Raw genomic sequence first — 17,971 nt, 5'->3', positions numbered from 1 at the left:
CCTGCGCCCGTGTTTTGAGGTATTTGTTTGCTTATTGAGTTTTAAGAACTCTTTGTATGTTTGCAGGTTCCAGAGAATTTTTCTGACTTTTTTAACGTGATGAAATTCACATAAAATCTACCGTCGTAATCGTATTTGAGGGCGCAGCGCCCTGGCACTAAGCACGGTGCCGCCGCGTGCGGCCGCTGCCCCAGCCGCCTCCAGGACTCTCTTCATCTTGCAAAACGGACACTCTGTCCCCCCACCGGCCTCCCCCAGGGCCTGGCGGCCGCCGTCCCCCACATATCCATGAATTGGCTCCCCCAGGGGCCCCCGTACGTGGGTCGGTGGTTGTGACTGACTCGTGGCACGGGTTCGACTCTGTAGGAGCAGGTGCCAGAACTCGCTTCCTTTCTCAGGCTGAGCCACATCCCGCAGTGCGGACGCAGCACATCCTGTTCGTCCGCCCCCTGGGGGTGGACACTTGCTGGCTGTGGGGCTGGTGCGGTGAACGTGGGCGTGCAAACGTCTCTCTTTGGGGAACACACCCAGGTGGGACACACGGTAGTTCTTTTTTTCATTATTGTTATTGTCTGAGGAGGTGCCAAGCCGCGTGGCACAGAGGCTGCATATGCGTGTTTTACTTCCCGCGCAGGAAGCGATAGGGCCACCATCCTTTTTTTTTTTTTTTAATTTTTTTAAAAATTTTTATTTATTTATGATAGTCACACACAGAGAGAGAGAGGCAGAGATACAGGCAGAGGGAGAAGCAGGCTCCATGCACCGGGAGCCTGACGTGGGACTTGATCCCGGGTCTCCAGGATCGCGCCCTGGGCCAAAGGCAGGCGCCAAACCGCTGCGCCACCCAGGGATCCCAGGGCCACCATCCTGCGGGCCCGCCTCGGGCTGGCCGGGCCACGCAGCCTCGGCAGCAGGTCAGACGTGGCCGAGGGTATGGGCCCCTGGTCACCCCAGCTGTCCAGGCTCGCGGGGCGGGGGGGGCACCGTGGGGAGCGCATCCCCACGCCGTCTGCTCCCTGCTGGTGAGGGACGGCGACGGCCTGCCGTGTCCTGGGGGAGCCGCAGCTCGACCGGCTCCTGCCCAACCCGTCCAGCCCTCCTGCCCTTCCCGGGCTGTGCCTCCCGGCCCGTTGGGACCCCCAGGGGCGACCCTGAGGACTGTGCGGACAGCCGCGTGCAACGGGCGGCTCCCAGGTTCCAGAATGTGAAGCCCCCACAGGCGTCGGAGGACTCGTCACATGGCAGCGGAGAGGCGGGGCCCAGGCCGGCTGTGCCCCCAGAAGGGAACACGCAGCCATGAATATTCACGCCGGCATTGGACTTGCAAATCCCCAGTAATTTAAATGTCATCAAGGCGTGCGGGCACCTTTTGGGGAGCAGATCTGTCAGAGAAAATGAATCGTGATCACCAGTCATAACGGGAAGCGGCCTCCTCAGTCCCCGGCGGGGCGGCCGGAGGCTCCTCCAGGGTCACGGCTCCAGGGGCGTCGTGAGCGCTAACTCGGGGGGAGCGGTGGGGGAGGGGACCCTGCCCGGCTCCCCACTTCCCCAGCTCGGGAAGAGAAGCCCTGGAAAGCCAGGCCATAGAGGACGCGGTGGGCCGCGGGTGGGGGACACGAGCCCCACAGCCGCCCGCCACCTGGGGCCCCCACGGCCGAGCGAGGGCCGCGCCCACCTGGCTGAGCGGTGCTGCTGCGGCCAGGGTGCAGCTACTGGCTTTTCTGGGTGAAGCGCGACCGCGCCCACGGGTGGCTTCTGCCGCTCCCGATGGCGTTACGAGCTGGCTCCGACCCTCACGGCCGCCCTCCAGGCTGGGGGCTCCTTGGACTGTCCCCACTTACGGGGCAGGAGACTCCCCAGATGGGGACACTGGGGGGTCAGACACATGGCGACATCGCGTCGGGGCGGCTTCTCCTTGGCGCTCCCACCCGTCCTCAGCGTCCTGTCCTCGGGGCTTAGCTACTCAGCGTGACTCTGGTTCGTTTTTGAGACGCGGGGGCCGGTGGGGGCAGGTGACGGGGCAAGAGGGGGAGCCCTCCCCGCGCACGCCCATGGGCCCGCTCTGTGAGGCTCTGGCGTCCTCGGCCCGTTCGTCAGGCTCCGGTGCCGCTCGCGGGGGAAGGAGCGGGGGCCCTGACATATCTCCGGGTGTTGCACACGGGCTTCCCACCCCTTTGTTCTTAGGGGACGCCTTCAGGTCCTGGCACAAATGTTTCGTGGGGGGGGGGGTTCTTTAAAGATTTTATTTATTTACTTATTCCTGAGACAGAGAGAGAGCGAGGCAGAGACACAGAGGGGGAAGCAGGCTCCACGCAGGGAGCCCGATGTGGGACTCGATCCCGGGACCCCGGGGTCTCACCCTGAGCCCAAGGCAGACGCTCACCCGCTGAGCCCCCCAGGTGTCCCGTTTTGTGGGTTTTAAATGACTCAGGACAGTGGCCTCCAGGCCCCGGGGCTTCCCCGGCAGGTGCGCTGAGGCGGCCCCACTGCTGCGGGCAGGTGCACAGCCCCTCGGAGCCAGGCCGTCTGGTCTGAACAACGGACACGTGTGCCTCCCGGGTGGAGGCTGTGTCCGAGGTGAGGACACGGCGGATCCGGTGTCTGGCGAGAGCACAATTCCCTGCTGGTGACGGCGGCTTCTCGCTTGTCTTCACACGGTGCGGGGGGGCACGGGAGCTCCCAGGGGTCCCTGGTGCAAGGGCCCCACCCTCACGGCCCACTCACCCCCTACGGCCTCCCTCCCGACACGACACCCGTGGGTGCCACATCCCAGCGTACGAACCGGGGACACAGCACTCGGTGTGCGGCAGACCGACCTCCGGGCGGCGGGAGGCGAGCGCACCCCGGGCCGTGTCGGGGGCTGAAGAGGAAAGGCTCGGGCCGTGGAGAGGGCGGCTGGGGCCTCCGCTGCCCCCTCATCCCCGCCTGCGAGGCCGCCCAGGGGGACCAACGGGGAAGGGTGGCCCGAGGTGGGGCGCCCACCGATTCCTGTTCACGGTGCAGCACCCTGCGGGGGGTCCCAGCCGCGGCCCCCACCCCGCAGCCTGGTCGTCAGGGCCCCGCACTTACCCTTCCCGCCCCTGCAGGACCCGGCACGACCCGGAAGCCCTGTGAGGGGACAGTTGGTTCTGAACACAATCCTTCAGCGGCAGCCTGGCTCAGGGCGCGGGGCAGCGGGGACGCGGAGGGCAGCGGGGTGAGGGCGCCAGGCGGGTCCCCGGGGCCCGCAGCACCGCGACGCGAGTCCGTGTTGAAGGGACTGCCCGAAGCCAACTGGGAGCACATATGGAGCCACATGCGCCCGCTCAACACGCACACGCACTCACAGAGACGCACACACTCATGCGCTTGCACACACTTTTGCACACACTCAGACACGCTCACGCACACTCACACACGCTCACCTACATGCTCGCCGTGCACACACACACACAGAAATGCACATCTGTGCACACACGCACACGGGAACGCTCATGCCCGTGGACACGCAGGCGCACAAGGGCACATGACAAGCCCACGAAGCACGAAGCAACGTTTGCTGATGGTGGGGACAGAGGGAAGGTCCCCCTGAGACGCCAGCGAACCCAGACCCCGAGGGACCCAGGCCCACCGGCTCAGCTGCCCGGCTCCACGTGTTTGGCTCCACGCTCGAGTTCCAAGCCGTCGGCACAGAGCCCGCTCTCCGCGCTCAGGTTCACTGAGATGCTGCTGCTCTTTCAAGAAGTCAGATCCACGGGTGAGCCTGTCTCCTCAGGAAATAAAAATGAAAGGAAACGGTCCCCCAGCCCCCTGTGGGCCCCTCGCCCCCCGCTCTGCAGCACAGCCGACGGGGGACGCCGCAGGAGCCGTGACTGTCCTGAGAGAACCAGCCCCCAGATTCGGGGGCAGGACGGCCCGCTCGGCTGCGCGATGATGCCCTGCCTGCCGTTCCCCGGCTTCCTCGGCGCCCTGCCTTCTCGGGGCTTCTTGTCAGCCCTGGGGCGGGGGCGGATACTTACACAAGGGGTGTTTCTCTCCAAAGAGAGTGTAGTGATGCGGCTGATAAATCAAGAGCCACAGGACTCGTCGGGAAGGCAGTGCATCCGCTAGCTTCTGCTGCGTAACAAAACAGCCCCAACCTCGTTGGCACGAACAGTGACGTTGCTTGTGATCCTGTGGGTGGCGGTTGGGCTGGCTCTGCTGGTCTGGGCTGGGGTCACCTTGGTGGCTGCTGTCACCCGGAGGCTCCCAGGCCTGGACGAGTCCGAGACAGCCTCACGTACCTGCGTGCAGGTTGGCGCTGGCCCTTCCCTAGGCCTGGCCGTCCAGGAGACCAGGCACGGTCTCCTCACGCTGTGGTGGCCACGAGAGCAGGAAAGCGGCGGCCTGGCTCGGGACGCAGGGTTTCCACTGCACGTCGCCGGTCAGAGCCAGGCCAGCACGGGCTGGGCCGCAGACTCCACGTCTCGGTGGGACAGGTGGCCGACCACATCGCCAGAAGTGTGCACCCAGGGCTCCGGAAACCGTGAGCAGCGTTCGAGGACCCTCCTCCATGGGCCATGGCTGGCCAGTTCGTGGCAGTCTTGCTAGCGGAGGGACCCGTGACAGTTGTGTCATGGCCCAGGATGTCTAGGGGAGCACCTCGCCGGGGGTGGGGGGGACATCGCGAGGCCACGGCTGTCTGTGACGGTTAAGAAGGCAGCTGGGAGGTCCCCAGGATTGCAAAGATGCAGGCCATCACCGCCGTGCTGCCTAGGGACGCGTGGGGGCGGGCGGCAGCCGGTGTAGGGACAGCAGGCACGAAGGCCAGAAGACACGGCTGCTCACGCGGAAGCAGCCACAGCGGTCCGCGGCCTCACAGCCCGAGGGCGGCCTCAAAGTTATTTTTCCAGTGTTAGGAACGCGCTGTCTCTGCTCAGTCCCCCGAGCTTGGGTTTTTCCCGTAGCTTCCGAGCTGGTGAGACTTTGTCTCCCTGTGGCCGAGTTCCCTGGGATGACACAGGCTGGCCCCAGTGACCGCACACCGTGGCCCACCTGCACTTGCGCGGGTGGTTGGCCCGCGGCCACGGCCAGCACGGGAAGCCCGAGCCCCAGGACGCCGGGCCGGAGGGGCCGTTTCAGGCCGTCGGAGAACACTGGCCTCGCCTGTAGGGCCGGTATCCACAGGGCCGCACGGGATGGCCCGGGGGAGCCGGGAAGTGCCCGACCACCGCACACCCGGACGGACCTTGCAGAGGCCGCCGTTTTCACCTGGGTGGATGGCGGGAGACGCGGCAGTGGCAGCAGGAGCAAGGAGGCCCTGGGGCCGCAGCTGACCGGCGGCCGTGGCCTGTCGGGGCGTCCAGCGCGTCGCAGCAGCGAGTTCTCGCGCTCTGCCCGCCCCGCCCCCACCCGCGCCCCCGCCCGCGCCCCCGCCCGCGTGGCCAGGCTCAGCTGGGAGGGCAGCTCTGAGGACCCCCAGCTGCAGTTTTCCCCGACTCCGCTGAAGCAGAACAAATCCTGTTTCACAGGCTCGCGGCGGGGGGACCAGGACTCTGACAGCCCCGGGCTGGCTGACGGGCTCCGGGGAGGACGGGCTGTCAGATGACAGGGAAAGCTTGTGCTGAGACATTTGCACGAGCCGCAGACTCCTGCCACGGGAGGAAGACGTGAGGGGGCCTCCAACCTGGGGGCCGTTCCAGGGGACGCCCACCTGGGGGTTATCACAGCAGGAAGCTGAGGTCAGACACCTGGACGCCCGAGAGGCTGAGTGTCGCTGGGGTCGCCCCCCGCCTCACCCTGCCCGCCTCCTGCCTGCCGCTGCATCCTGCCTCAGCCCCCCACTGTCTCCCGACCGCCCACGGCGTCCAGCCCCGTGGGCCCCTGAGGCCCCCACCCCTTTCTCTCGCCCATTCGTGCCCCCCATCTCTCAGGTCTCTGCATAGACTCCTCCTCCAGGAAAAGGCCCCTCGTCTCCCCCAGACTGTCGTGCTCCCCACTGAGTCCCGTGTGTTCACGCACTCCACACACACCACGTACAGCAGATGCTCAGTAAATGCCCATGAAGGTCAGACGAGGTGGGCCTGGGCACCTGTGCGCTCAGAGGATGGGGGGCGGGCTGGTGGGCCCAGGAGCCTGACGGTAGACTCCACGGAGGCAGCAGCCCTAGGTGCTGAGACACGCCGAGCGGAGACGCCAGGGTGGGTAGGACGCGTCGCCACTCACCCTGCGGTTCCCGAGCTGGAAGGCAGCCCCTGCCCTGGGCCCGTCCCCAGGGGACAGCCTGGTCCCCTTGAACTGCCTCAGCTGCCATGTGCTCCTGCAAGACAGAAGAGCTGGGGGCCACAGAGGTGAGGGGGACAGCGAGCTTCCCTGGAGCCAGTCAGGCCCCCTGGCCCCGTGGGCTGGGGCACCCTGCTGCCAGCCATCCCTGGCCCAGAGTCGGGGGGGGCACCCGGCCGCTGCCCCTCCGCCCACAGGAGCTGGACCCAGGGGCGCATTCGTCCCGGTCCTCGGGCCGAGCCCGGCCTGGACCCCCCTGCCCCTGTTCCCAGGAATCAGGATCTTCAAGAGGGACCAGGCCGCCCCCCACCCCATCCCAGCCTGAGAACGGATGTGCTCAAGCCGTTTGGCACCACCCAGACCCTGGCTGCCGAGCTCTTCACTGCGGTGCCTAGAAACACAGGCAGGCCCCTGCGCGCCGCAGCGCCATCCCGCCCCTGCGGGGACGGTGGCACCTCTCAGGCCGACCGGCCCGGCCTATTTACTGTTTCAGACTCTGGCTGGAAAGGAGGGAAGCAGAGCGGGGCCCGGGGGCCACGTGGCTGTGTTCTCTCGGAGATGGAAGAACGACGGTCCTTAGGCCACGCGGGCGTCGGGGGCCTGCTCTGGGGTCACTGGGCGGCGTGCAGGCCGGCCCTGGCGGCGTAGCTGAGAGCTAGAGCTGGGCCCTCGCGGGGCAGGACGGGCCGGAGCAGCGGCCAGACTCACCCCCACCGTTCCTGAGGCCGCGGCCGCCCGAGGTGGAAGCCGGGGAACCCGACAGAGGGAGCGTCAAGCATCAGTGCTGGACGTGGAGCCAGGGCCCCGGGTCCCCTCCGGGCGCAGGAGCTGGTCAGCTCGGGAGGAAACCGGAGCCACGTGCAGGCCCAGTGGGGCCCGGGCCAGGGTGGCCGCTCCCAGCCCTCCCCGCCGCCCCCCGCCGGCCGCTCCACCCCGGGTCCACCATAATCAGATTCACCCCAAGCAGGACAGAGCGCTAATTCTATTGAAAGGAGCGGAGATGCTGGGTGCAGAGCCAGATGGCCACGGCAACACAGTGACCAGCGCTGCCGGGGGACGGTAATTCGAAATTGGGAAGGAACAGGATATTCGCTAAACTGCCCACACGATTTCTTGGCAAGAGAACACTGAGTCCTGGGGGGCAGGCCCTGGGCCAGCGATGCCGGGAGCACGGAGACTGGGGCAGGCGGCGGTACCAAGTGGGGGACGGTCCCCGGCCGAGCCCTGGCTCCGCAGCGCCGTGCTGACCACATTGCTCGGGTGCCCCGATGCCCGCTGCTGCCCGGGCTCGGACTCTCGGCCCACAGCGCGCGAGCTCGGCGTCTCACCCAACCCCAGCCTCAGGCCGCCCGAGGCCTCTGCTGAACTCCCTGGAAACCCAGCCCCGGCACGCGAGCGTCTGGATCAAGACCAGGTCCCCGCGTCTCCCTGGCGTGGAGCAGAGCTGCGATGCCTGGAGCCCCGTCAGAGGCACATGCAACGTCCCAGGGGCCTCGGTGCTGAGTTGGCACCACTTGTAACCCTCAGAGTCAAATTAATTCCCTACACGTTAGAAAAATGCACACAAAAGGCTTAGCAACTGGATCCAATTCAGCTCGCATCTGAATGGGGGGGCGGGGTAAGCAGCAGCCAGTCTTGCAAAGGGAGCGACAGGCTGTCACCCGGCGTGCGGTGGGGACGAGAGCCGGGCACACCCCACGAGGGCCGTGGTCTCCACGTGTCAGGGCACCACTCGGGCACTGCTGCCCACGTTTTTTCAGGCACAAAAGTGGGGGCCGCGCTCACTTCTCCACCCCCCGTCCTTCTCGAGGATTTTTAAAGCCCGTGTGTTGCTTACTTAGCAGATGTCCCACTGATGTGAACGTTCTCCTGGGCTTTTTAGCCAACGGATATTTGAAAACACGGCACACAGGCCTTCAGCCCACAGCCCTGCCAGCTTGCCGCACCGCACAGATGGCTTCCGTGTGGTTTCGAGAGTCCAAGAGCCAGCTCGCCACCCCAGCTGCTGCGGAGGCTGATGAGCCCCCCAAGTCCCAGCCAGAGCCAGGCCCCAGTGCGCCTCCTGTGTGCCACCAGGGGAGGGGCCGTCCGTGCTGCTCCTTCCCCGTCCCTAGGAAGGGACAGGCGCATTGGGAAGGCCATTTCCTTAATCCGATTGAGGGTCTCGCAGCAGCCCAGCTGGTGCCAGGACTGTGGCACGGCCAGGAACAGACAGGATGTGGCTCCAGGGGGGCTTCTGTTCCAAGTTCACTCTCAGACTGTGGCCTCCGTGGCTGCAGCCCCACAGGACGCCAGGACTCCCCAGCACAGGGCTGCTGGCTGCGGGAGCCGGTGTGGGGCGGGGCCTCCTCCGGGGGCCACAGGTGTTCACCCCTTGTCAGGACAGGAAGGGCCTGGAGATGGGGTGGAGTGTTCCTGATGGCCCCTGCTCCAGCTGGCCGGGTCCCCAGCCCGGGGTCCCCCCACCCCTCCCACCCCAGCCCCTCACAATGGGGTCCCCCACTCCCCATCCCCCCAGATCCCCCCACTCTCTGTCCCCTCCAGGTCTCCCCCACTCCCCATGTCCCCCCAGTCCCCAGGGCCCCCCTGGCTTTGGTGGGACTTCCATGGTGCTGAACCCCGCCCTCCCGGCTGGATCCTCCGTCCCTCTGAGCCCCCGGTAACTCCGGGCCAGCCTCCCCAGAAGATCCCAGGCCTGGGGGAGCATGGAGACCAGGTGAAGCAGATCAAAGGAAGGAGAGAGAAACGGAGCTTCGGCCCTGAGAGCCCTCCGAGGAGTCAGAATCTTTGGCCTAGAATTTGTCCTCAGAAACTCTCACTCACCCGGACCGGCGGCGTCTGGGCAGCTGAGGGCGGGCATGCGCCGGCGGAGCTCCCCCCACCCCCCCCCGTGCGTCGGTGGGGTCCGGGTGCCCGCTCCTCGCGACGGCTCCCAGGGGTCACGCAGCCCAGTGACAGGGCAGCCGGCACCGCCGCTGCGGGTCGGGCTGGGTCCGGGCTCCTCGCTGGGTCGGGTCGCTTCTCTGCGGGGTGAGAGCACCGACCCTCCGACCTCGTCTGTCCGCCGTGCGTGCTCCGCGAGGTCCGCGGGTCTGCGGGGCCCCGGCGTGCGGCCTGGCTCGGGACCAGCCTCCGCTCGCGCTCACTGAAGGCCGAGTTCGAGCCCGAAAGGACAAGGTGGACGCGCTCGGGCGCCCTTTCATACGGAGCCCACGATGCTTCCCAGAGCCAAGTGGTGGGAGGGACCGGGTCGGGTCGGGCCGAGGCCTACCCCGGCGCACCCAGGCCTGGACTCCTCCTCCCCCGTGGCCTTGCAGGTGCTAGACGTGACTCCCGTGGCCTCTCCAGGCCGCATGCCCCACCCTGCCGCCGCCCCCCACCCCCGGTTGGCTCAGAACCGTCCACCTTCCCTCCCCGGAGCCCAGGCCTGCGGCAGGTGCTGACCCTTGTGCGGCTCGTCCCTGGGCCGCCGGGCCACACAGCTGCGACCACCTTCGAGAGCATCACGGTGCTTGTTATGTGAGGGGCGGGAAATCTGGGCTGTGTCACCTTGGAAGACCTTGTCTTATCTTTGGCCCTGAAACGAGGACACACGCACCGAGGTCTGGTCCTTAGGCCTCCGGCACTTCCCGGTTCGGGGAAGGTAGGGTGGCACGTGTGACTGTCACGTAAGCAGGGGGCACGGGACGCACACGTAGGTCCAGGTCCAAGTGTGTCCCGCTGACTCCATCCCTGTGCCCTGAACGGAGGGCACGACGGGAGCCTCCCGCCCCAGGCCTCGCCCGGCCGTGTTGGCCTCCGCCGGGATTCCTTCCCGGGAGCCCCGGCCGTGGAGCCATCTCCCTACTTCACGCAGCTGCTCTGGGCTTTGCAAACGGCCCACCCGTGTTTAGTGCCTTCCCGCCCACCACGGGCCGGCTGTTGGGCCTCGAGGCGGGGGGCGAGGGGGCATCTCTTCATCGGAACAGGCGGCTGAAGTAGAGAGAAATGGGCCGCAGCACAGAGCAGACGACTGTGTAGCAGGGGTGGGAGTGGGAGGAGGCCCCGGGGACTCAGGGGACCCCCCGCCGACCCAGGGCCGGCCCGCCGCCTGCATCCACAGACGCCCCTCACCGGGTGCAGCCTGCCACACGCACCCCTGTTCCGGGTGGATCCGAGGTCCCTACACGCACCCCCTTATCGCTCAGCGGTCTCCCTCCGCCCCTGTCAGGAGGCTCGCAGGGCTGGAGTCGGGGCAGCCCTGGTCCTCAGGCAGGACCGGCCACGCCAGCGCCTCCAGCGACCCGGGCAGTCCCCACCGAAGCGCCCGCCTCGCCGCCCTGCCCTCCCAGGGACACTCTGGCCCCACGCGGCCGTGCTCGTGAGAAAGCCCGGTCTGAGGGCCCTTCTGGAACTGCCCGAAGCCGCAGCTCGCCAGCCAGCCTGAGGCCAGGGCCCACACCCCAACACCCCGACACCCCGACCGTGCCCCCCAGTGCCCTCGCCTCCCAGAGGCCCTGGGCCGCGGAACCCAGACGGAGGGCAGCGGGGCGGGAGGTGACCCCACTCATGGCCTGGAGCCCCGAAGACCCGGCCTCCCAGGGTCAGAGGTCACCCCGCAGCCAGTCAGGTGCCCCGAGGTGCTGGGCTGACAAAGCCGCGACCTGGGTGTCTGGGGGCCCCAGCTCAGGACGCCGCCTCCCGCCGGCCGCCAGGGCCACCTTGAAGACCGAGGGTCCAGCGGGAGGGCCCGGGAGGTGACACAGGACAGGAATTTCTCCCAAGGCCCAGATAATTGATTTTTTTTTTACAGCAAATTTTAAAGCAGTGCGTGAACTACTTTATTTCTCAAATTCCACCAGGTTAATATGTGTGACAGATTTCCATGATTCTTCTGGTAGTTTTCTGGCTTCAATTTCTGTTTTAATCTCTGCTCCAACTTGTTCTGCTGTGGGGTCCCCGGGAGTCCGGGTAGCAGTTCTGAGAACCAGCTCGGATCGTCATGAGGGGAATGGAGAAATGCTTATTTTGCTCAAAAAAACCCTAAAAGTCCGGGGCGTGTGGCTGCAGGCAGCTGGGCCGGGAGCTCGAGCGATGCCGTGGGGTCCCGTCCTCCACCCGGGCGGGTCTCCCCACCAGGCCATCGCGGTACCGAAGGTTCCAACCCCTCTTCCCTCACCCCTGCGGGCTCAGCAGGACAAAAGGTCGTGAATTTTCCCTGAAGAGAAGGCCCGCTGGAGGGGGCCCCCGGTAGGGGGTGGGCACTTTCAGGAAGGCAGCGGGGGGTCCCGGGAGGGGGCAGAGGTCGTGGGCCCCGCGGGTCACCCACCCTCTCCGTGTGGCGGAGCCGCTGCCCGTGCCTCCCTGGGCGCCGTTGCACCGTCTCTGTCCATCCGCTTCTCCGTGCCGAGCTGATCTCACGACATCTGTTGAGAGTGTCGGGTAGTTGGTAAGTGGGGGTGTCTCCCCGTCTAGTACTGACCCATCGTCCTTCCTTTCCAGAACTTTCCTGGCTGTTCTTCGATGATCTGTTTCTATCTGAATTTTAGGATCAGCCTGTCTGTCCCCGAGTCTTCTGTTTTATTGGGACAAATGCGTAGACCAGGCTCGGGGTCCGCACGTGCACCTGCCTGTCTGGGGGGCGCTGGCTTCCCTCAGCGGGGCCTTCCTGCCATCCCGTGCTAGCGCTTGCGGCGTTCCCAGAGAGCGTGCGCGAGGCTCAAGAGGTGTGTTCCTGTTTGCTCGGGGTCGGGGTGGGCTGCTCCCCTGTTCCCGGGAGTGGGGGGTCGAGTGCAGGACACAGCCCCCAGCCATGCTGGGGGCTTCGGCAGGAGAAGGCAAGCCCCAAGGGTCAGGTGTGCCCCCCACGGTCCAGGTCCAGGCTGGAGGGTGCAGGAAAGGCATCCGCCCTCCGACGGCCCGTGAGGGCCCCGCCTGCCATCAGGGCAGGCCTGCGGGGTGAGGCCTCTCCCCACTGCGGGCTTGGGACCTCTTCCCATGGGGGGCCAGGCCAGACCCCACGGGCCAGCGCGCGGGGCCCCGGCCCACTGCCTACCTGGCCCTCAGAGGCCGCTATTCTTACCGCCCGCGCTCAGCGAGGTGTCGTATCTTAAATGTTTTGACATTTAAAATGTTTTGGATACGTTTGTTCTGTTTAAACTACACCCGGCTGAGGTGACTCACAAGGAACCAGTTTGTCTCCTGGGCCCAGACCCAGCGTCCCGCTGCACCCCCGCCCCGCCTCCAGCCCGGCGAGAGCCCCAGAAACCTTCCTGGGGCGGCCCCTGGCCCGTGCCAGCCCCTCCCCTCCCTGCAGAAGGTGGACGCCACCAGCAGGGAAGCCAACGGGGGTGGGAAGGGCCCCCCCCGGACCTGCCCCTGAGCTCGGGCACACGGGAGAGAAGGGAGCCCGGCGGGGGCGGCTGGCGGGGGCCGGTGCAGGCAGGCAGTGAGCGACGGGCGCCGGGGCCAGGAAGTGTGGGAAAGGCCCCTCCCCGGGGCCTGCTGGCCCTTCCCTGGCCTCTTAGCCCCCCAGCTTAGCAGAGCCGTGTCCAGGTGGAACCGAACGTATCCTCAGGCCCCCGCGTCCTGGAAGGCCTCGGGATCTCCCAGGTGGGGCCTGGAGCCCTGAGGGGGGGGCGGGACCCCTGGAGGCCTCAGGAGAGCGGCAAGTGAGTCTGCCCCGTTCTGGACAGAGGCCGGGCCCCTGAGAGGAGAGCAAACCTGGGGGCAGCCTCGGGGGCTGCTGGGCGTCCCGGGCCACTGCTGCGAGAGCAGGACGGAGCTGCAGCGTCCTCACCCTGGAGAGGCTACTCCGGCTCTGTTCTCGAGGGCTGCAGGCAAACCGGGTTAGGAGGTGGCAGGAGGGGCCGCCCGGAACCCGGGGAGCCCTGGGTGTCGGCCGCCCGGAACTTTCCGGAGGAGCCAGAGCCAGCACGGCCTCTCCACGCACAACTAACGCCTTTGTGAACGTGAAGTGCAAAGTGAATGCGTGGGGGATCCCTGGGTGGCGCAGTGGTTTGGCACTTGCCTTGGCCCAGGGCGCGATCCTGGAGACCCGGGATCGAGTCCCACATCAGGCTCCCGGTGCATGGAGCCTGCTTCTCCCTCTGCCTGTGTCTCTGCCTCTCTCTCTCTCTCTCTGTGACTATCATAAATAAATAAAAATTAAAAAAAAAAAAACAAAGTGAACGTGTGGAGCAGCTGAGCAGGGACAGCAGGGCGAGGCGCCGGGGCCACACCGCCAGGGCCAGGAGGGGTCGCCCGGCAACAGGAGCGTTCAGAAAGAGTGAAAAGCCAAGCGCGGTTCACAGCGCTCGAGGCTGCCAGTCTGCTGCCCCGGGAGGCGGTGCCAGGTCCCCGCTGCCCATCAGGTCAGCCCCCTGCGCGGGGCGCAAGGACCAGTCTCAGCCTGCTGTCCTGCAGGCTCTGGCTTGGGCTCATACGGGCCAGGCCAGCTGTAGTCCAGCCTCTCGGCCTGTATGAGGCTCAGTTTCCCCAGATGCGAAGACGTGGGAGGTAGAGGTGCTCGGAGGAGGCTCTCCTCGGTGAGCCAAGGGTGAGGCAGGACGAAGGACCTTCCATTTCTGTCCAAACATGAACCGTCTGCGTACCTGAGGGATGCTGGGCTTGGCCGTCCTGCAGGAGCAGCCCGGCGCCCAGGGTCTGCATCCGGGACACGTCGTGTCCAGACCTGCGAGCGTAGAGCCCCGGCCGTTCGCCGCGGCCAGGACGCACCCGAGTCTGTGCTCCGCACCGTCTACACGGTGAACCCTGCGCAGAGGGGCTCACTGAAGGGACAGTCTGTGAACCCCACCTGTGCCAGGCGGGAGCGGGAAGCAGGCGGAAGGTGGAGTGTGCGTCTGCCCAGAAGACCAGGCACCTTCCACACTGCAGGCCCCACCTGGTGCGACAGGCAGCAGGGCGCTGTCCCCTGCACACCGGCCTGACGGCTGTCCTTCTCTTCCTCTGCAGATTAATACCTTCATGTCCTTCGTGTTCCCCATGGTGGTCATCTCCATCCTGAACACCATCATCGCCAACAAGCTGACCGTCATGGTCCGCCAGGCAGCTGAGCAGGGCCAGGTGTGCACGGTTGGGGACCAGCACAGCTCATTCAGCATGTCCATCGAGCCTGGCAGGGTCCAAGCCCTGCGGCACGGCGTCCGGGTCTTACGTACGTAACCGCTGGGCCCCCAGGGTGGGTGGCAGCCAGGGGCCAGCAGAGCAGCAAGCCTCACACCAGCGAACAGGGTAAAGTTTAAGCCCAGGAAATGGAGCGGTCCCAGCAGAGACGCCGAAGGCTGGCTCACCTACAGACTGCGGCTCTTACTGCACCCACCATCCACCTACCCACTCATTCTCCCATTTCTCTCCATCCGTCCACCCATCCTTTCATCCATCCGCCCTTCCACCCATCTATCCTTCCTTCCCTCCATCCATATATCTACCCATCCACCCACCCATCCATCCATCCATCCTTCCATCCACTGATTCAACTAGTCTCCTGAGCACGGACTCTGGGTCAGGCAGCTTGCACACGTAGCCACCGAGCAGCAGAGGTGGGTTACCGAGTGTGCGGGCGGTCAGGTGCCAGCTGGAGAGGCCTGAGTGCAACCCCACCGCATGATGACCCACATTCTCATGAGGATCCTGAAGACCTGCCCTTGCAAAGGTCCCCACCCAGCCAGCCCCCAGCGCAGGAGAGCGCGGAGTGGAGCTTTTGCTCGTGTGGCTTGTGATGTTTCGTGTGTGGGACCCTGGGCCCGGCCTGTGCCCAGAGCTGGCATCCTGGTGGAGGGCTCTTTCTCAAAACACCACCCCCCACTCTGCTGAAGGCAGCCCTACCCACTCCCTCCCTGACCTTGTGCTTCCCAGTAGCCCTCCCGATTGCTGTCACCCTCCCCCTCAGCCGACAGGCCTCTGGGCCTCTGCCCCAGGCCACCTGACCCTCAGCAGCCGCGGTTTCTTAGCAGAGAGACGTCCAGAGCAGCACTGTCAGTAGGAATATGACACAGGCCCCACGTGATGTTAAATGGTCTAGTAAGCACATTTTCAAAAGTAAAAAGAAATAGATAAAATTCATTTAAATAATTTATTCAGTGTAGTATTTCCAAAGTCTTGCCATTTCAGCAGTAATCACTGTGGTAGTATTGATAAGAGAGCCCCCCAGCCCGTAGCCAGTGACCAGGGTCAGGCTGTGTCCAGGGGTCCGGGTCACAGCTTTGCTTCTGCTGTGTCAGGGACAGGCTTCCTGGAACGTCCCGGTGCCACCAACCTATTTCCTGCTGCTGCCAGCAGGCAGCCCTCCCGTCTCCTGGGCCTGCGGAGTCAGGGCAGCTGCCCAGGGGCCAGGGCCCCAAAACCAAGCCCCTCCTGCAGGCCCCCCATGCCCCAAGATGAGGACACACCATCTCAGGGCCAGGCTTCTCTCTGCACCAGGACAGCCCAGCCAGCCCCAGGTTTTCCCGAGCGCTTGACTTTTTTATTGCTTTCTTTCCCATTGCGGTGAAGTACACTCCGCATACAATGTACGACCTTGACCATTTTCAAGTGTCCGTTTAGGGGTATTACGTGCATTCGCACCATCCGTTCCAGAACTTTGTCATCTTGCAAAACCGAAACTCTGTCCTTACGAAACACGAAGTCCCCACCTGCTCTCCCCACAGCCCCCGACAACCACCCCCTCCTCTCTGTCTCTATGAATTCGGCTACTCCAAGGGCCTCATCCCAGAGGGATCGTCCTTTTGTGTCTGGCTTACATCTCTGAGCACTGACGTCCTTAAGATTCAGCTACGTCCTGACAGGCATCTGAATGTCCTTTTTTTAATTTTTTTTAAGATTTATTTATTCATTTATGATAGACATAGAGAGAGAGAGGCAGAGACACAGGAGGAGGGAGAAGCAGGCTCCATGCCGGGAGCCCGACGTGGGACTCAATCCTGGGTCTCCAGGATCGCGCCCTGGGCCAAAGGCAGGCGCTAAACCGCTGAGCCACCCAGGGATCCCCTGTCCTTTCTTTTTAAGGCTGAGTGTCTGGATGGCCCTCCCTGTGTCTGTCCATCAGGTGTGTTGGGGGATCCTTGGGTCGCCGCCACCTTTTGGCCGTCGTGAACCCTGCAGCAGTGGCCTGCAGACACCTGTTGGAGTCCCTACTCTCAATGCTTTGGGAAATTACTCAGAGTAGAATTGCTGGGTCATATGGTAATTCTATTTTTAATTTCTTGAAGAATTGCCATACTTTTCCCCAAAGTGGATATACCATTTTGCATCCCCACCAACCGTGTGGAGAGGTGCTCGTTTTTCCACATCCACACCAAAAGGCACTATTTCCTCAGGGTGTTGTGTTGTTTGTGGGTTGTATTTTTGTTTTGTTTTGTTTTTTATAGTAGCTGTCCTGGGTGTAAGATGGTATCTTTTTTTTTTTTTTTTTTTTGAGATTTTATTTATTTATTCATGAGAGACACAGGGAGAGAGAGAGGCAGAGACACAGGCAGAGGGAGAAGCAGGCTCCATGCAGGGAGCCCGACGTGGGACTCAATCCGGGGTCTCCAGGATCATGCCCTGGACTGAAGGCGGCGCTAAACCGCTGAGGCACCCGGGCTGCCCCCTTTTTTTTTTTTAAGATTTTATTTGTGAGATAGTATCTTAATGGGGTTTTGGTTTGCATTTATCACATGATGAGTGACGTGGAGCACTCTTTCATGTGCTGATTAACATTTGTGTATCTTCTTTGGAGAAGCGTGTGTCCAAGTCCCTTGTGCATTTTTATTTTTTAATTTTTTTTTATTTTTTTTCCTTGTGCATTTTTAAATGTGTAATTGGGTTTGATTTTTGCTGTTGAATCTTCATTCTCTGTGGGTCCTGGATTTAAATCCCCGGTCAGACGTGTGAAGCAAACACTTTCTCCCATTCTGTGAGTCACCTTTTCGCCCTGGTGACCGTGGCCTGTGATGCACAGCTTGCTCGTTTTTATGGAGTCGAGGGCATCTGCTTTCCCTCTGTTGCCTGAGCCCTCCAAGAAGTCGCTGCCAGATTCAGTGTCGTCAGGCTGGCGCCAGTCATTTTCCTATGAGAATTCTGTAGTCTTCGCTCCTACATTCAGATCTTCGATCCGTTTTGAGCTAACCCTGTATGAGGTGTGAGGTAGGGGTCTGGCCTCCTCCTTCTGCACGTGGCTGTCCCGTTTTCCCAGTACGTTGGTCTCGGCAGCCTCGTAGGAAGTCACCCGCCCATATCTGTGAGGGTTCACCTCTGGGCTCTCTGTCTTTAGGCCAAGGTCACACTGTTTTGACTACTGCAGCTTTGTGGTAGGTTTTGAAATCAGGACACGAGAGTCCTCCAGCTCATCTTCCTCAAGGCTGTTTCAGGGGTCCCTCCAGACGCCGCACGGATCTTAAGATGGGTTTTTCTATTTCGGGGTTTTGAGAGAGGTGGTGCAGAGCCTGTAGACTGCGGTGGGTACACTGACAACTTAACACTGGTTAGTCTTCTGGGCACAGACAGGATGCCCCCCTTCACCCGCCGAGACCCCGTCTCTCTGTGTCTCAGGGGCTGTGGTCATCGCCTTCGTGGTCTGCTGGCTGCCCTACCACGTGCGGCGCCTCATGTTCTGCTACATTTCCGATAAGCAGTGGACCCCGTGAGTACCGGGAGCCTGGGGCGCAGGGGTGAGGCTCGGGCTGGGAGAAGCTCCCCAAAATAGGTTGGCATGGGAGGTGGGGGTGCGGAACAGAGCAGCTCAGGGCAGGGC

General features: G+C 63.9%; 1 protein-coding gene across 1 annotated transcript in view; it reads left to right on the top strand.

Moving 5' to 3' along the window:
• NTSR1 (neurotensin receptor 1) overlaps positions 1–17,971 on the top strand; it is a 36,908-nt gene that overhangs the window by 17,273 nt on the left and 1,664 nt on the right. Inside the window, exons 2-3 of the mRNA XM_026015135.2 lie at positions 14,194–14,395; positions 17,770–17,860. Coding sequence (XP_025870920.1) covers positions 14,194–14,395; positions 17,770–17,860 — 293 coding nt within the window. The remainder of the gene's footprint in view (positions 1–14,193; positions 14,396–17,769; positions 17,861–17,971) is intronic.

This window comes from Vulpes vulpes, chromosome 14 (genome assembly GCF_048418805.1).
Source record: "Vulpes vulpes isolate BD-2025 chromosome 14, VulVul3, whole genome shotgun sequence".
Classification (NCBI taxonomy): Eukaryota; Metazoa; Chordata; class Mammalia; order Carnivora; family Canidae; genus Vulpes; species Vulpes vulpes.
This window is presented reverse-complemented; position numbering and strand designations above follow the sequence as displayed.